Here is an 18,183-nt window from a genome sequence, read left to right as displayed (position 1 = left end):
GTAGGGCCCATGCAGGAGGTCATCGTGTTTCTCATACACTTGGAGGTCCTGTTCCTCCTCCTGCATGAAGTCAGGGTCCTCCGTAGCCAGGATCTCCACAGCACTGCCCAGGGGCATGGCTGGAGAGGGGAGGGTCACAGAGAACAGGCTTTTAGCCTCTTGCAGCATTGCTGGAGCGACTTCCAAAAGCCACCAAAAGCAGCTCTCAACAAAGCCGGGGATGCTGAACCCAATGAGCTGTCACCAAGACGTGACAACCCACCAAGGAAGGACAGGACCGAGCAACAAGGCAGCTGCACAATTACAAGCAACTCACCGTCCCCGTCCTGCTCGTTGGGGTTGCGGTAGCGATGCATCCGCAGAACGTGGTCCGAGATCTCCCTGTCCTGCTCAGGGTCCATCTGGTCCAGCACGATGAAGAGCAGGTCGAAGCGGGAGAGCAAGGAGTCCTGCAGGCCAATGTTCTCCATGGGCGTCTTGTACTGGTCGTACTGCAAGAAGACGAGATAAGGGGTTACAGAAGACCCTCACGGGCCAGTCTTGCCTGCCAGGGAGGCTGGGAGGACCTCCTCAGGCCAGGCCTTAGAAGATGGATGCCCAGGCAGCTGGACACCACACCAAACCCAGCCTGCTGCAGCAGTAAGGCCTCTTTTCCCCGTCCTGGAAGGTGGGCGTAGCTCTCATTTACAAGGAAAACATTTTTTGTGATCCCAGATCAGACACCAAGACTGAGGCTCATCACCAGGATGAGGTCCACTGGCCAGCCCCAAGCTGTCTGGCGGAAAAGGACCTGGGGGGGTTGGTCGACAGCCGGCTGAACATGAGCCGGCAGTGTGCCCAGGCGGCCAAGAAGGCCAACGGCATCCTGGCCTGTATCAGAAATAGTGTGGCCAGCAGGAGCAGGGAAGTGATCGTGCCCCTGTACTCAGCACTGGTGAGGCCGCACCTCGAATACTGTGTTCAGTTTTGGGCCCGTCACTACAAGAAGGACGTTGAGATGTTGGAACGTGTCCAGAGAAGGGCAACGAGGCTGGTGAGGGGTCTGGAGAACAAGTCTTATGAGGAGCGGCTGAGGGAGCTGGGGTTGTTTAGCCTGGAGAAAAGGAGGCTGAGGGGAGACCTCATCGCTCTCTACAACTACCTGAAAGGAGGTTGTAGCGAGGTGGGTGTCGGTCTCTTCTCCCAAGTAACTGGCGAAAGGACGAGAGGAAATGGCCTCAAGTTGCGCCAGGGGAGGTTTAGATTGGATGTAAGGAAAAATTTCTTTACTGAAAGAGTAGTTAAACATTGGAACAGGCTGCCCAGGGAAGTGGTTGAGTCACCATCCCTGGAAGTATTTAAAAGACGGGTAGATGAGGCGCTTAGGGACATGGTTTAGTGGGCATGGTGGTGTTGGGTTGACGGTTGGACTCGATGATCTTGGAGGTCTCTTCCAACCTTAATGATTCTATGATTCTATGATTCTAAAATACATATTTTCAAAAAACACTTGTGATGTCTAGGTAAACAAGTCATTTCATGAGCAGTGGGTCTAATGAAGTCTGGATTCCTACTAATTCCCACCCATTGCTATAATTCCAGCTATCTGCCACATCCAGTCCTTCCCCCACAGACTGCATTCAACCTTTTTCTCATGGGAGTACCAACTTGGCTACTTCTTCCCTACCTGACCCCTTTTTTAATAAACCCTAAAGGAACTGAATTATCTTTAGAGATTTCTACCATTATTTCAAATGTGGTTGAAACTGGCTATCAGATTCAAAAGTAGTGAGGTGGGAGGTCTGACAGGCGGGACCATTAGGTCAAGTTGGTTTCCCTAGAAAACCAGCCGGAAGGAAAGATCATATTCTCAGCGGATCCTAGGCAGTTGGTGTTGATGGGTCATTTATGACGAGGTAAAAACAGTACTGTTGTTAGGTATGCAAAAATCTGGTTCCGGTACTTTGTGAAAAAACCATCAAGGAGTATTTTTTTCTATATTCTTTGCTCATCACACGTGTAATCCCTTGCTTTGGCAAGTGGGAGCTGTCGTGCCTGGGACATACCCCTTTAGGGTCAGGTTCTCCTCGGAAATGCATAATGCTCAGCAGCGGGTCTCCCAGAAAATTCACTACTCTGATAAAAGATGGACAGAACCAGATTCCATTCAAAACTGTCTGTTCAGCTCTGGGAGAAGTGCTGTAGATCTTTACATTAAAAAGGGGCAATGCCAGTTTAAAGTGTGGGAGTCTGGATGAAGGCACAAAGAAAGAAATCATTCCCCATGTTCCTTCAGTCAGTGTTAGTCACCCTGTTCGTGTGGTGTGAAAGCACTCACTGTCACGTACTACAGGAAAAAACGATGCGCTGCTGTAATCATCATCCCCTGAAGTGCTTCATCATCGCTTGGAGATGGTGTTTCCAAAAGAGTGTACTTAGTGGCTTATGAATCCCAGATTGATCAGAGGGGGAATTAATCAGGGGTCTGTACCAAAGAAGCAGCACAAAAGAAAACTGAAGAAAGAAGGCAAACAAGGGGAAAGAACAAATGCAGTGGGTAAAGGGGTGGTCACAGAACCAACAGATGATTACTCAAGAGGGATGATAATAAGTAACATGTTAACTAAATTTGGACTGCTTAGGCATGACTTTATCTACTTTTAATTGCAAGTTAGCATTAGCCTAGACTTAACCAGCTGAAATTAATCAGTGTGGAACAAGACAGTAAACTGCATGCAGATGAGGGAGATCAGGTTAAGCTGGAGCTGCTTATATGTGTTAGGTAATATTGTTGCTGTCTTTTTCCTGATATAATAAATGTCTGTTTGCCACATACGCAGCACGGTCTGGCAGAAACCCACATGTGAGTCACAATGAGCAATTCTGAAATTGAGTTTTTGAGGCTTTCCTTCTCATAAACTCCTATTATCCACTGTTATGTACGCTTGCAAGATGCCTTCTGCAGGTCCCGAGCAGCTTGTTTCCATCACTGCAAGTGTGTGGGAGAATGAAGACTGAAAAGTTTTCTTTCAAATTATATGTTCAAGGTTGCCCACTTTTTTTTTTTCCCCTCTCCTCTGACTCTCACTACTGGCAATACTATACAGCAGAAGTTGGCAAAATGTATTTACTCAGAAGAATTCAGGGTAAAATACAGGCCTCAGTGACTTAATAAAAATGATTGTTTGTAACTTCAGGGTCACTGGATTTTCAGCAAAGAAATTAACCTATTTTATCATTTAAAAGGACAGTATAATAGGATGTCTGGATATTCCAGTATTACATGGATGCTGCCTCCTAGTTTCACTTAGCTAAAATCTCCAGAACTTCAAGTTTGTACTGAGAAAAAAATGGAGATTACTCTTAGAGCCAGATGTCTCCATTTATGCGTCCTTGTTTTCCAGCACGTTTTCGGGTTTTCTTCTCTTTTGCTTTCTGTTTGAAACTTTATATGCACCTCTTGATGTATTCTTTTATGGACACATTTTTAGGTTTCTACACATTTCTTCTAGGCTTTTTCCTATCCCTCTTCTCTGTGCCATCTCAGCAATGTTTTAAGTCTAGAAAAAACAAGTATTTTTTCCCCTTTTCATTTCTCCTTGCTTTATATTGTTAACTCAAGGTTATTTTTTTAAGTTCATTTAAGAGCCTCAGTTCTAGGGGAAGTCTTTTTTTAAAAGGAAAAGATTTTTCCATCTTGAAATGAGCAGTTTCAACTTCTACTTAAAGAAGTATAATTTTAGTACTCTTTGGTCTCAACCTCTGTGTAATAGCAGTAGTTGCCAATATCTACCTGTATCTAAAAATGCCATCTTTACCCTTCTCAAACCAAGATGATGTTACATTTTAATGCAGCAGTTCAGCTGTTACTTCTTGGCAAAGAACCTTTTTCTGACATTAGGACTAAAGTTTGCACTTATTTGCAAAATTTGTTCTCAAATCCTCTACTGAAGTTGCTCATTTTGCCAAAAAAAATCACAGCGGGCATTTTCCCCCCTAATTGAATTAAATTCCTTATTCTGGGTTCTTAATACCATCAGAGCATGTCACCTGAATCATACTAATATTTTGGAGCAGGAAAGCATTCCAGAGCCTGAACAGCTTTAGTCCTGCTGGCCAGGAGAGACAAGGAGCCCTGCACAATTTTATGTGACTCAGTGGCCAGCTTGAACTCTCAGGACAACAAACTCTGTCTTTGTGAAAATTGAGGTGACCCTTATCTCAGTCCTGTAGGTTAAATATTTCATAGCTGTCATTCCAAGAAGCTTGATCATCCATAAATAAAACGTCAACCATTAGAATTTGGTGGTTGGGCTGTAACTCAGTCCCCTTAGGGTATCAGCCTTTCTGAAGGTTTTTTTATACTCTATCTGGAAAAGGTAAAGTACAGACAGCTTGGTTCTGTTGGTGATTCCTGATGTGACTTTTATACTGGGTGACTTTCCTGATTGCTTTACAATTGATGTGTTGTCATGGCTCCCATAGGATGCTTTCTGCTGTGCCTGATGATTTAACTTTTCGGATGAACATTAAACTGTTTAATTCTCTTTGTAATGGTTGATTCTGGGAGGGAGATTGAGATGCATAACCTTACCTCTAAATTTCTAAAGTTCTCAAGAAAATAAGTTACTACAGGGGATATTTTATGGAAAGAAGGAAGTTATAAGTCAGATTTCCAGCAGATATTTGAGGCTTCTGCAGAAACTATAATAATAGGGGTTTGGGTTTTGTTTTAAACCTCACTGAGAACTGCGCAAGTGTCCTAGTTTCTAATTTGATAGTAATCCAAATACACAGTGGAATTTCTTGGAAATTGAAACTTCAAGGTGTCCTCTTTATTGCCTGTTACCTCAGCCAAGAGTACTGGAAGACCACCTAAGTGTTTAACGCTGCTCTTCCACAGCTGCAGTTGTAAAAGAAGCAGTGGTCGTAACAGGAGACCAGTGAGGTCCATTAAATTGTGTCCTATTACAAGCGTATTATTTCTTTTTTTCCTCTTTCTTACAGAGACTTCCATCTGTTAGACTAGTTTTGATGTGCAGTATATGAGAGTCCTGCTGATGTCTTGAGGAGGAATTTGTCTTTTGTTCCTAGGTGGTTTGTGTTTTTCCTTCGAAGCCTTAAAAAAGGAATATGTTCGCAATCTCTCTAGAGAGAGCAGGTTTTGTTTGTGTAGAAAAGATATGATTGTTCCCTGGCTTAGATACTGTGCATATATTGGACTGAGGGAGAGCAGACTAGATTTACAAACAGAAATGATGCCACTCTCACCTCCTTCCAAGTGACGGTACTGCTTGTCATTTCTTCTCAGTGATGGCAGGTTCTTGGTGGGGAAAAAAGAAACATTCAAAGATTAAGAATTAAGAATTTTTAAATCTGAATTTAATTTGTCTAGTATCTTCCAATTCCTCCTTTAGTTCCTACAGCTCTGGAGAAGTCTTACTAGTCTTACCGGAGAAGAAGAGTTGCATGCCTACATATATCAGATGTAAATAACCATTTGTGCCAGACAATGAGTCAAAATACTATTTCTGATTTTTTGTTACTGTTATTGGGAAGGAGATAGATATAATTAATACCATATAAATCTTTCTTTATATCCCAGCAAAAGTGCTAACATAGAGGATGGTGTAGCACCTGTTGCCCGCCTCAAGAGCAGAAACCACATTAGTTGGTCCTATTCAGTGCAGTCAGTTGTTTAAAAGCAGTGTCCAAGGATTTCTCTAGCATAGAGAGCTAACTTAGCACTTATTTAGTAGCCAGCTTTTGATCGCACTGAAGTCTCAAGCCTAATATTTGTGACAGTGCTCGCACTGAAGTCTGCTTTCCACTAATATTAATTAGTGTTTGGTCTTCAGACTTTAGGACTAGGAGGCAGGAAAGTAAAATAAAGCTTTCCAAATTTACTTCCCCAAGAGTTCTCCTTTGACACCACCAAGGCTCTGGGCTTGTTCTTCAGCGTCCCTTGCCCTCTCTTCCCACCAGAGAAACATTATCTTTATAAATGTGTGTAGATACTTTTTTTTTCAGTAAGCTGGAATACTTGGTAGCTGTTCACCTGAAGTGCTGGCTCTCAGTATTTATGTCCTGACTGAGGTATAGGACAGTCTTTATATAGGCTGTCTTCATCCATGTTACATGGAAACCTCTCACATCCATCCATCACCCACAAAAGCTCCTCAGCTCAGAGGAAAAGACAAGGTAGAGGCGGGGAGGAACCTTTGAAAAATAAAATTGAATCATTGCACCTCTCTGAAATGAGAAAGTGGTGAGCTGGTGTCTGAGTAGTGAATATTGATCAGGAAATATGGAAAAGCTTTCCCTGCGGCATCCTACTTATCTGTCTTTGAAATAAATGGAAGAATGCTCTAGTTCAAAGTATTTACAATCTACACGTAATGCAAATAATAAACCACCTAAAAGTCCTTCCTGCTCCTGCAGGAGCAATTAGACATCCCAACCCAAATCTGAAGCTTTGCGGTGCTTAGAGACTCTACTGCCTTTATTAAGTATCCATAATTGGGACATGAGTGGCAGCATAAAAAGGGCTATTTTCACTTAGATGAAAGATGCTTTTTTACCTCTTTTGGAAAAAGCAATTTTTTCCCTCTCCTGCATGCTTCCTTTCCCCACATAAAAATAAAGGAGAGATTAACTCCTTCAGCAGAAAGTATCAACTAAGCAGCTTCAGTGTAATGAAGAATTTAGACTTCCTTTTTCAGGAAAAAAGGTGAAATGTTGTTATTTATTTATGTATTTTTTACATTATTAAATGAAGGCCGGATTTATATGATACTTGCTAATGGATTGTCATGTAGCATCATGTCAGGCCTCCTTTTATGATAGCTGCATTGTTCTGTTTAATTTCAAAATCATTCAAATACTGTATTTTTTTCTTACGAATGCATAGGTACTTCATGAAGAAACGACGATACCAGGAACCGATTTGAAGTTATCATACTTAAGCTCCAGGGCTGCAGGATATAAATCTGTTCTGAAGATTACTATGACCCAATCTGTTATACCATTTAATTTAATGAAGGTTCATCTTATGGTGGCAGTGGTGGGAAGACTTTTCCAAAAATGGTTCCCTGCATCCCCAAATCTGGCTTACACTTTCATATGGGATAAAACTGATGCATACAACCAGAGAGTCTATGGATTATCTGAAGCTGTTGGTATGTGTGTTATGGAGTTTTTTTGCATTTTTACTGTTGTCTTGAAAATAGGGAAGCACATCTCAAATACTTGTATCCATTAAGTAGAAAATATGTAGCAGAATAAGATGAGAAATAACAATGGATATTAAAATATATTGGAAAATGCTATTCTAAACTTTATAAGAAAAAATTTCCTTCAAAAGGAAAAAGAGACCACAGTCATTTTTCACTTCTAGTTCTTCCCCAGGAAGTAGCCCTCAGCCTAATAATACAGTATGGTATATAGTCTGCGCACTCCTTGTACTTTAGAACACAATAGCATTCTGACATACTTCACAAAATGACTTTCCTCTGTACCTGTCCCAATCCACTTACTTTTAATAACTGAAATTATTTTAATAACCCAGGATGCTTTTTAAAGGATTTTGGAATTCTGTTTAATATTTTCAGTACAACTAAGGAAGCCATAGGGATTTTCAGGTAGCCTGGGAGAGCAGAAGAACATATGTAGTTTAAGGAAATCACATTCTTTAAACTCTTCTTCTGAACAAGATCCTATACTTAATGAGGAAATTTACTGTTATTTCAGTGTCTGTAGGTTATGAATATGAGTCTTGCTTGGACCTAACTCTCTGGGAAAAGCGGACTGCCATTTTGCAGGGTTATGAACTGGATGCCTCCAACATGGGTGGCTGGACATTGGATAAACATCATGTATTGGATGTTCAGAATGGTAAGGATTTCATTTTCTTCTTGCTAATTTTAATACTCAATTGCCCTGCACTTTAGGTATCTCATGCTAACTTTTCAAATGTTTGCTTTGTTACTGTAAAAAAGGAACTTACGGAAAGTTTTGTGTATGGTAAATGCTTTCAGCTTTAGAGTGTATGTCATGTTTCTTCATCCTATAAACACATATGCATTAATAATTTCATCTAACAGTGTCAGCCTGTGTTAGATATGCTTACCAAAAAAAACCCAACCCAAAAATGTTGAAATTGTTTTTAAAAATTGAGTGATGCTAAGGAGACACTATTTCTAAAGCAATTGTACGTGTCAACATTGTTACTGGGATTAACTGTTGTATGTTAACAGTATCTTGAACAATGTTTTCACTTTCAGTTTTCACAATGAGTGAAAATTAAACAGCAATAAGAGACGCTCCTGCCAAACTGAGCACTCTTCACTCCCAATATTAAATTCCTCATTTATACAGGAGGTGTTCCTCTTCATGTCATGATATCCCCAGCCCCAGCACGGCTGCTTGTGGGAGCAGTTAGCACATGGGTGCCATCTCTTCTGGAGGATGAGCACTCATTTATACTCTCCTCCCATTTAAATCCTTCCATGAGGTGAATCCTCCCAGGGATGCTGTGGTCAGCTTAGCACACAGGCAGGTGACAAATGATGCTGCCTTGAGTCAGCAAGGGCACTTGTGCCCCTTGTTCCAGGACAGAGTCCAGTTGCTAGTGAGCAAGTCTTCCTTAATTTCAGTGGAAAGATGAGGAGCAATACACATTTACCAGAACTGTGCCTTGGCACCAAGGTGAATTTGTCTGGTGTGCAACTCAGCAACTGTCTGGAGGGTGCCATGCTAAGGAAACCCCAGCTCAACACTGAACAGGAGGAAATTTGGAAAAATTTGGCTGGAAGCATGTAAGAAAGGTGAAATAAGCAGAGTCGCATGGCTCGAGGTGGGAGTTGGTCGCACTCGATTTTTATGCAGAGGAGGAGCCCGGAAGTAATTCAGCGGGAAGAACATCACTTCTGCAGTACCTGGTGTCCCTTGGAGGTCTCCCACTAGTACATGAGCTTATTTCGTGATATGCTAATCACCATCTAAAGCATTGCTTCTGACTGGTAGAAAAACAAGGTAACCAAATCAAGGGAAAAGCTGTCATTGTACCTAATTTAAAATGCCAAAAAAACCCTGTGCAAATTATTGTAAGGTAATCCATCTAAAAATTTAAAGAGCTATAATTATAAAAATATAGATAAGATTGATTCCGTTCACAAGGTAAATTGATGGTGGCTTTAAATTATGTTCAAGAGTACATTTGACAAGTAATGACTTTTCAAAGTGACGTGTGTCTAATTGAATAAACGAAGTGGAGAGTTGTAATGACAAGGTGGATGAGCTGGAGAAATTTATTCAGAGGAGAGTGCAGACAGTGTTTGTATGGACATCTCAAACTACTGCAGTAAATAGTCTAATTTACATCTTTTAGTCAGTGATAATAGAGGAGAAATGTGAAGGACCAATTTTTCAAGGTAATGACAGAATAAATCAGGTGCAATAGTGCACTGTGCTGACTTGTAGTATTCCTCTGATGAAAATTACAGAACTCGGCTATTCCAGGCAAAATTATGGTGCCGTGATTGTCATAAATGATGTAATCATAGGAGAGGGGATTTCGTATACTGTTAATGCATTCTGGCTTTAACTATTCATGAAAAATACGTTCTCCCTCTTTTGATTTAGATCACTTATTTAGATTACTTGCCGTTAGGTTTCCATAAACCATTTTCATTCTTCCCGATTTTGTCATGTATATTGATTTTACGCTTATAATCTCCTAAATTTTATAACATTAAAAAGTAATAGAGACACCTAAAACATTTAAAGAGGAAAACAAAGTATTTTTTCTCATATTTTTCATTATAAAGAGTGGATTTTGGGGGTGGGGAGAGAAAGAGGAATACATCTGAAATGTCTGCTAAGCATCTCAAAAGAGAAATGTATCCCTCAGCCCCAAACTGCCTCTGAAGCTCTGAGCACACAATCAATAAAACACGTATCACTCTGAAGTACAGAGTGCCATGTGCTTTACATGGATTGTACCACGGAAAGACGTACTGTAACTTACGAGTAAAACCATAATAGCTGACCATTTGTAGAGTACACCTCAATGGATTCATTGAGAGATATAATAATGAGGGTCCTGGCAACATTTTAACACACTGTAAATTCACACTTTTTTCCCTAAGACTGAAAATTTAACATAAAGCATGCATTTTTCTTCTCCAATTCCCTATGGAGGCTATAAGGAAGAAAAATACTGCTGGAATGTTGCTTTGTCTCACAAAATTACTGTTCCTTTCATGCCTCAAAGCAGAATTAAGTTTAAGAGGCAGGTTGGCCTGCCACCACATTTTTTTTGTTGTTTTGACATTTTTAATAACTGCCTATAACTGCAGACATGGTATTGAGGCAGACTTTGTTGCCAGAGGTACATTTTTATTGTAAGCTGAGTAAAGAGTCTTTTATAATGTAAAATTGAGGCAATCTCCAACTTTTTGAAGTAGCTCTTTAATTAATATTTACAATTTGCAGCAGTAATCCACTTTAGATTACATGTGACATCGTATTCATAATTAGTTATAGTAGGACTTTAGGAATACAATTTGCAAATACAATTTTTTTCTTTTTTACAATATGTGCACAGTTGGAATTTCAATCACTTCTGGGGAGTTACGAAACTGTAAGGATTTAGGAACACAGACCTTGATTTCATTCAGTACACCTTGCATTTCCTTCAACATGACAGTTTTTATTCTGAATTATAACTATTAAAATTATTAACATTTCAAAATAAGAATGACTGAAAACTTGTTTGGGTTTTAAATGCTAGTATATTTAGTGTTTCTACTACATTTTATGTACAAGATAATTTAATGCTTTGTGTGTATTTTAGTGTGCTTGTGACTTAAATATAACTACAAATGTTTTAATAAAGTTCTGTTACTTGTACTGAGAAAAATATGGTGGTGAAACATTTTAAAGTCCATTAAATTATATTAATCAACTGAAAGAATATTTAGAAAACTTATGCATCATTTTATGTACATACATTCAAAGTTTTTATAAACTATTTTTTATTTTGTGTTTTTTATATTATCTGCCAGGAATCCTCTACAAAGGAAATGGTGAAAATCAATTTATATCGCAGCAACCCCCAGTTGTTAGTAGCATTATGGGCAATGGAAGACGACGCAGCATCTCCTGTCCAAGTTGTAACGGTCAAGCTGATGGTAATAAATTACTGGCTCCGGTTGCCTTAGCTTGTGGGATAGATGGCAGTCTTTACGTGGGGGATTTCAACTATGTTCGGCGGATATTCCCATCTGGAAATGTAACTAGTGTTCTGGAGCTAAGGTATGTTTTTTTCTCATCTCAGACTTTTGGAGTTGTGAATTACTGTTGCAAATTAAAGTATGGAATAGATTTCTGACATTGTGTAAGTTAGAGTTTCCAAATGCTTTTGGGAACAAAAAAAAGTCAAGTCAAAAGATTTTAATACATTTGAAAAAGTATTTAAAACTAAAGTGAAAAAATTTTACCCTAGTAAAATATTTTAACTATGCTTATGTAATCTGTGAGAATTTAATCTACCCAAAGTAATTATTGTGTGGATTTTAAGAGTTAACCTGCGTAGTCGACATGAGCGGACAAAAGGCGATCATTCACCACTTCACTAATGAGAGCTGTAAATGTTGCCTTCTTTTCATCTTTTAACATCCTTTCTGAATGTTTTTCTAATAATGTTTTTCTATTCTTTTTTACTTGCTCCCACCAAGAAATAAAGATTTTAGACATAGGTAAGCATTCCTTAAAGAAGATTTATATTTTAACTGTTCTTTTTTCTTTTTTAACAAATGAATGCTTATAATGGGGAAGTCATTTCTGAGATGTATTATTAGAAAAGAGGAGTATTTTTCAAAAATAATGAGTTCATATGTTTTAGTTATGTCAGCTGTCAGGCTGTATCGTCCTTTCGGATACAAGTTCCTCTTTTCTCATCACTCTCTGTCCACGGCCAGGCTTCTTTTTATGCTTGTGTCTGCCCTCCTTCGCTGTCCCCTCATCTCTGCTCACTTCTGTGCCTTGCTGGCAGCACTTTTGCTGATCCTATCAAAACTCGCTCATTAATCAGATACCCCAAATACCATGAGAATGGCATATAAGTAATAAAATTATAAAAGTATCAAGTGAGTTCATTTCATTAGCCTTTTGATGTTGAATCTTTTCAGGCTCACATTTAACAGATTTGTTTCTTTAAAGGTGAACTTCTCTTAATAATGAAAGTTGAAGTTGTCCCATAATAACACAACTCTAGGAGTTAAGATTTTAAAGTACACTAAGAATCATGACTGGTCATAAAAACAATAGTAATCAGAAGGATTGTAGTACAGCATTCATCCGTCCTGGCATCACTACAATAGCGGCAAGAACAGAAGAGAAGAAGGTGGATGCTTAGAATTGCTGTGCCACAGCAGCCGGTGCTGATACGGAGACAAAAGCAGAGTTATGCTAAAATCTTGCTGGATACGTGAAGCCCTGCAAGACTTTGTGGTGGAACTGCTAAGTACAGGGGCTTGGCAGCCCCGCTGGTCCCTTTCTCTCCCATTTTTGCTGCCAATCGTTTTCCTTCCTTGTTTTTAAACACATCCCAGAGAGTCATATCTCAGTTCTCCTTTTTTTTAAATTCACTTTGCTTTGGACATACTTCTTTATGAGGAAGGGTTTTATGTTTAAAAAAGTATGTTTCAAACATGTTAGGCAAAAAATTCCATGACTAAATAAGGTGTTTGCATCAGCACTGATGATCAGAATTGGGAGTCGATGCACAGTCTCGCTGGGTTTATGTTATTTTCCAGGTGTGAATGTCTTCTATTTGGTGGTTTTAGGTTTTCACTATTATGTTTAATTTGCATCTGTTCCACTACTTTTAAAAGAATTATACGCCGTATGGTATCACAAAGTTGTGATTGCAGCTGGATAAGACATTGTCAGCAAATGTATGGAATACGGAATAATACTCAAAATGGCAATTTGGAATGGACAAACAGGATTAAGGAACGGATGCGTAGTGAGGTTTGTTTTGCTGTGATTTAGTAGCGACGCCCTCTTCTACCTCTGGCAGAACTGTGGTCACAGGCTCAACTGCGGCGTTTCAGAAACTAGATCCCTGCATGTAAGAAAAGTTGGTGAAGGAGAACATTGAAGCTTTTCTCCTTTGTTCATGCCTACACGTGCGGAAGCTCCGGGTAGCGAAATTGCAATCATATTGCACAAATTAGCATAACAGCATTTTCACGGGCTCGTGTATCAGCTGTGAAGGTGGGGGTTCCTCCTGAGGCAGAAGGAGGCATAGAGGACTGTGGAGATCTGGCTCTGTAGGAGCTGTTGTGGAGCCCGTGGGCAGTGGGTGTGGAGCCCACTGTGCAGCCTGACACAGCCTACTACAAGTTTGAGTTTTCCCTCCCTCATACAACATTTTCCCAGTGTCCACTCTTAGCCTTAGGGGTTTGCTGCTCAGGGGCTTCCTAAACCAAGAGTGGCATCTTTATGCTTAATATCCCCTGACAGCTTTTGATTCTATTAATTTAGCTGATTTTTATTTAACACGTAAACTTTTAGGATCCACCAAATCCTGTGGCCATGGGTTCCCCATATTAAGGACACACCATGAGACCAAGTAGCTTCTTTTGCCTGTGCGAAGTCATGCAGAGCCCTGTGAAATGCTGAGGAGGTTTCTATTTAAATTGCAGTTTGGAAAACAGCCCTCAACAGACCACTTTGCAATATATAATTACTAGGTATCGAAACTAAGAAAATGCACTAAAATATGCATTCCCCAAGTAAAACTAATGAACAAGGCTAAATACTAGTTCAGATTCAGTTCACATCTATTCAAGCATTGAACTTTCCTCGCCTATAAACACGGCGCTTCAGCACAGAGTGATGTGCCTCCCACCTCAAGGAGCCTGTACTCTAAATTAGAGAGACAATGCAGATCAAATTTATCCTCTCATGTACCAGTGACCTAACATTTTTTTCAATCTCAAAGCTGAACTGATGTCTTTATACACACTGCTGCCTGTGGGTGATTAATGCTGATAGGCATTCATGGAAGAAGTAATTTTTAGAAGGACTTTGAAGACAGGGAGGTCATTTGTAGGCTATGGCGGTATCCCAAGTCTGTAAAGAGCCAGAAAAAAGTTCAGCAAAACCTAAAAACAGCTTTGAGGGTATATGGTTTGGAAGGCACAGAGCAAATGGGGGAGGGAGGGGGACTGAAGCAGGAAGATTATTTTTAAAAAATTCGTGCCTGGAGAGTAATGCAGGTGATCTGACAGCTGAAGAATTAGAAGGTCAGTGTAAGCAAGATAAAATTATGTAATGGGAAATAGATGATTGTAGCTCTGTGCGCACATGTGTGTATGCATTTGCACATGTGTGTGTGCACTTCAGATTCGAAGCACTGTTACTATTACTTGGCATAGACAGAACAAGTTAATTTGTAGTCATTTGTCTTTATAGGAGCCCCTGTTGGTATGTAACTGCATGTTTTTCAGAGCTACTGACAGCAATTAGGCAATACTGAATGAGTCAAGAAGTCACTGACTGTGGATTTTACTTCTTTGCGTTTGTTGTTATTGGTAGAAGGCAGAAGCTTAATATTATTTCAAGCTACAATGAAATAGAATAAACTCTGTGCAGCTTTCCAGCTGCTGGCTGCTTATCCCTGTACTATTTTTGAGATCTGCATAGTGTGCATAGATGTTTTCTGGCTAGAAAACAAATGTGGTTTTCACTGGACATTTATTCAGTTCCTCAGATTGTACCTTGCTCCTGTGAATTAATGGGGCTTTTCTATCAGCTAAAGCTACCTCAGCTTTTTAACCTTCACTTGAAAAGAAACGCTGAAGTTAAGCCTGTTGTATTATCTCAGAAAGGAGCCATTAGACATCTACGTATGACAAATTGGAGAGTTTATATTGATTCAATAATAATATCCTATGCACTCCCAAACTTTGGGTTTTTTTTATAAAATGAGAAAATATCCTTAAATTATCAGCTGAATCTTTTTGTTTTGGTGAGGATACACTGCTCACTATGAGAACTTATCCCAAATAAGAAGAGCTTTGTCATTTTTGTTGGAATTAATTAAAATAGAGAAATGTTGTCATATTTATGAAGAAAACAGCTTTAAAAATTCTTTTTAGAAAGAAATAACTGCTAGGCATAAGTTATTTAGTTATTGATTTGATGACTCTCTATTCCAACAATTGAAAAATATGATTGAGGCGATGTTAGATGAGTTGGAGAGAAGTAATTTAGATTTTAGTAGTATAAGAAAGGACTTTATTTTAAATTAAGATGAAGTAAAATTTAATGGCACATTTCACATTTTGCAATGTGTTTATATTTGAAGTGTCTGCAAAGTTTCTTAAAGACCAAAGTAATCATGTAAATGGGTATAATTTAATTTGCAGTCTGTAGAGGTATAAATAATTTGTACACTACATAGTGATCATATTAAATGATCTCTGCATAAATTAAGGTTTCAAAAATACCTTTCAACTATTTAGCACATTGGCAATAATAGATTTTTAACAGACAAATTTAAAGTAAGCCTACATTTAATTGTTTTCAGACATGCTGTACAACACAGCTCTATAGCAGAGCTTTTTAAGAGGTGCTAATCACTGTGTATTTGATTGCATTAGTCTGCTTCACTTGGTTTCCTCGTTCTGAAACAACATGTTAAAAGTCTTAAAACCAAAGAAAATCCTATTTATGCAACACATTTTTTCTGTGTTTTTGTAATTGGATAGCTATAAAAATCTGTCCCTGCTAAAAGACATAATTTGTTCACGAGTTGTTCCTGTTGGTCTCTTGTTCCTTGTTCCAAGTGGCAGTACATAAAAATGTGTTACATTAGCACAGTTATGTGTTTACCAAACGTGCAGTATAGCATTCTGCGAACAGATGTTTGGCTATCACCAAGACTGGTAGATCTGTTTAAGCAGCGCTTTTGCAAACATCAGAAGTGGGACTGACTGTTCTGACACTCTGCTTCAATCTATTAGGAGAGCATCTGAAATTACCTCCTGTATTTACATGACCTTATTTCAGCTCTTCATGCCATAAATTAGGTCAGGAATCCCAACTGCAGTGGGTTAAGTTTCTACATCATAATACATCAACCGAAAAGGTACTCTCCAGGGCTGTTTTTTTCACCAGCAGGGGAGAAAAGACAGTAATTCTCAATTATGTGGCACCAGTGGAGAGGCAAAATGTACGTTTCTGGGAAAATGGTTAGCAATATATATTTTCACTGTAATAAAGACTGTGTTGGCATAGTTAGTGGTTTTGTGCCAATGTGTACAGTTACTTGAAATATGACTCTGAATTAAGAAGAACGGAAAAGCTCTGCTCGGTGCTCTGGTGGAAAAGATGACATTTCCTAATGTGTTAAATCATGCGTATCACGGCGTTGAAAGCAGTGGATTAAACAAATACTTATGAAGGATGTCTTATCTCTTGCCTGTGAACTAATAATACGAACTCTGCCTTATCTGTTTATGAATTATATAAACCATCCGCCCCAGCAGCCTTATAGAAATCATCATAAAACAGATAGGATGATAACAGCAACAAAGTGTAAGCGAGGGCTGGGGTTCTGCTGCAAAGTTTGGAACTGGATAAAGGATCCCAGAAAGCCTGGGAGTTTTTTAGACTCCAGTATTTTGATTTGGCCTATTACAGAGACGGGAGCTGTCTCTAATTAAAGAGCATAGAACAGGCCTGTGAGCGTCACGGACAAAATGGATCTTCTGTCCCAAAAGGACGAGTAGTCTAGATTGGACTGCCTGTGACACAGGCAAGAAATGAGAACCAAGAAAGGTTTTGGGGCCCCATCACCTGTGCCGCGTATGCCTGGAGCATCACCCTGGTTTTTAACTATTTATGCCTTACTACACACTGCGTATGAACTGAAGCCTTTTCTTCTTGATCCAGTGTTCGGTGCAATTAATTACAGCCTATGCAATGTATAATTCCATTTTACAGCAACAACCCAGCTCACAGATACTACCTCGCAACTGACCCCGTGACGGGAGATTTGTACGTTTCCGACACAAACACACGCAGGATTTATCGGCCCAAGTCGCTCACAGGTGTGAAAGACCTGACCAAAAATGCTGAGGTAATAGGAGGAACAGGAGAGCAGTGCCTTCCATTTGATGAGGCAAGGTGTGGTGATGGAGGCAAGGCGGTGGAGGCAACTCTCATGAGCCCTAAAGGTAAAAAGAGTTATCCCTCCGCAACTTTCAAAATCATATGAAAGTTCAGAGCGGGGGGCATGATCGTGTTTAATTACTGAACCCAGTAGTTGGTTCAAAAATGTGGTTTTGAGTAATTTTTTCCAACTGGAAAGACCATTGAGGAGGAGAGCTACAGGGGACCTGGGTTGACTTTTTAGGAAATATTTGGCTTTCATGGTTATTGAGCATTTTTAAATGCTCATTTAGATGATGTTTTTGGCAAGCAACGGTGAAGATTTAAAATCAGTGTTGCTTTTGGTCCCACTTACCCCATTTTTCAGGTTAACTTAAAAACTAGGCCCTTCTCAACACACAACAGCAAATGAACAGCAAATGTGATCGACAGTAGTAGATTTCATACTGAATATTGGTTTATTATGCAAAATATGTTTACAAGCTGGTTTACTACCTACTGCCTAAGACCATATTTTCTGCCCTTAATTTCCACTAGATACATACCAGTTACGCCCTTTGTTATGGATAATATATTCACTGCTAGTACAAGAAACTAATTTTTATTCTCTTCATTGAAGGAATAGCAATCGACAGGAACGGGTTAATCTACTTTGTTGATGGGACCATGATCAGAAAAGTGGATCAGAACGGAATAATATCCACTTTGCTTGGCTCCAATGACCTGACCTCAGCACGACCTCTAACCTGTGATACCAGCATGCACATCAGCCAGGTACATTTTAGCTGCTGCTAATTTGGAAAGCTGAGCTGGGGCCAGAAATGCAAATGCAGCTTTCTTGCCCCTTAAAATAAAACTGGGTGGAGTGTGTAATGGATATTTAACAGCAGAATTTGGAGAGAAAGAAACCTATTCCAAGGGCATCAATCACAGTGTATTCTCTTAGCTATAAATGCTGCTGTATTCAATTTTTCTGCCCATAAAGTTCAGTTTAGTTTAGAACAGCAAAACTATCAG

The 18,183-nt window shown here is 39.5% G+C and overlaps 1 protein-coding gene across 1 annotated transcript in view; it reads left to right on the top strand.

Annotated features, from left to right (window-relative positions):
* The window catches only part of TENM3 (teneurin transmembrane protein 3), a 327,579-nt gene that overhangs the window by 273,345 nt on the left and 36,051 nt on the right, over positions 1-18,183 (top strand). Inside the window, exons 19-24 of the mRNA XM_009330685.1 lie at positions 6,890-7,157; positions 7,729-7,872; positions 11,046-11,295; positions 11,718-11,738; positions 16,999-17,231; positions 17,786-17,940. Of these exons, the coding sequence (XP_009328960.1) occupies positions 6,890-7,157; positions 7,729-7,872; positions 11,046-11,295; positions 11,718-11,738; positions 16,999-17,231; positions 17,786-17,940 (1,071 nt within the window). The remainder of the gene's footprint in view (positions 1-6,889; positions 7,158-7,728; positions 7,873-11,045; positions 11,296-11,717; positions 11,739-16,998; positions 17,232-17,785; positions 17,941-18,183) is intronic.

Source organism: Pygoscelis adeliae, unplaced genomic scaffold (assembly GCF_000699105.1).
Source record: "Pygoscelis adeliae isolate BGI_AS28 unplaced genomic scaffold, ASM69910v1 Scaffold167, whole genome shotgun sequence".
Classification (NCBI taxonomy): domain Eukaryota; kingdom Metazoa; phylum Chordata; class Aves; order Sphenisciformes; family Spheniscidae; genus Pygoscelis; species Pygoscelis adeliae.
Note: the sequence above shows the minus strand (reverse complement) of the source record. Positions and strands in the feature narration are given on the sequence as shown.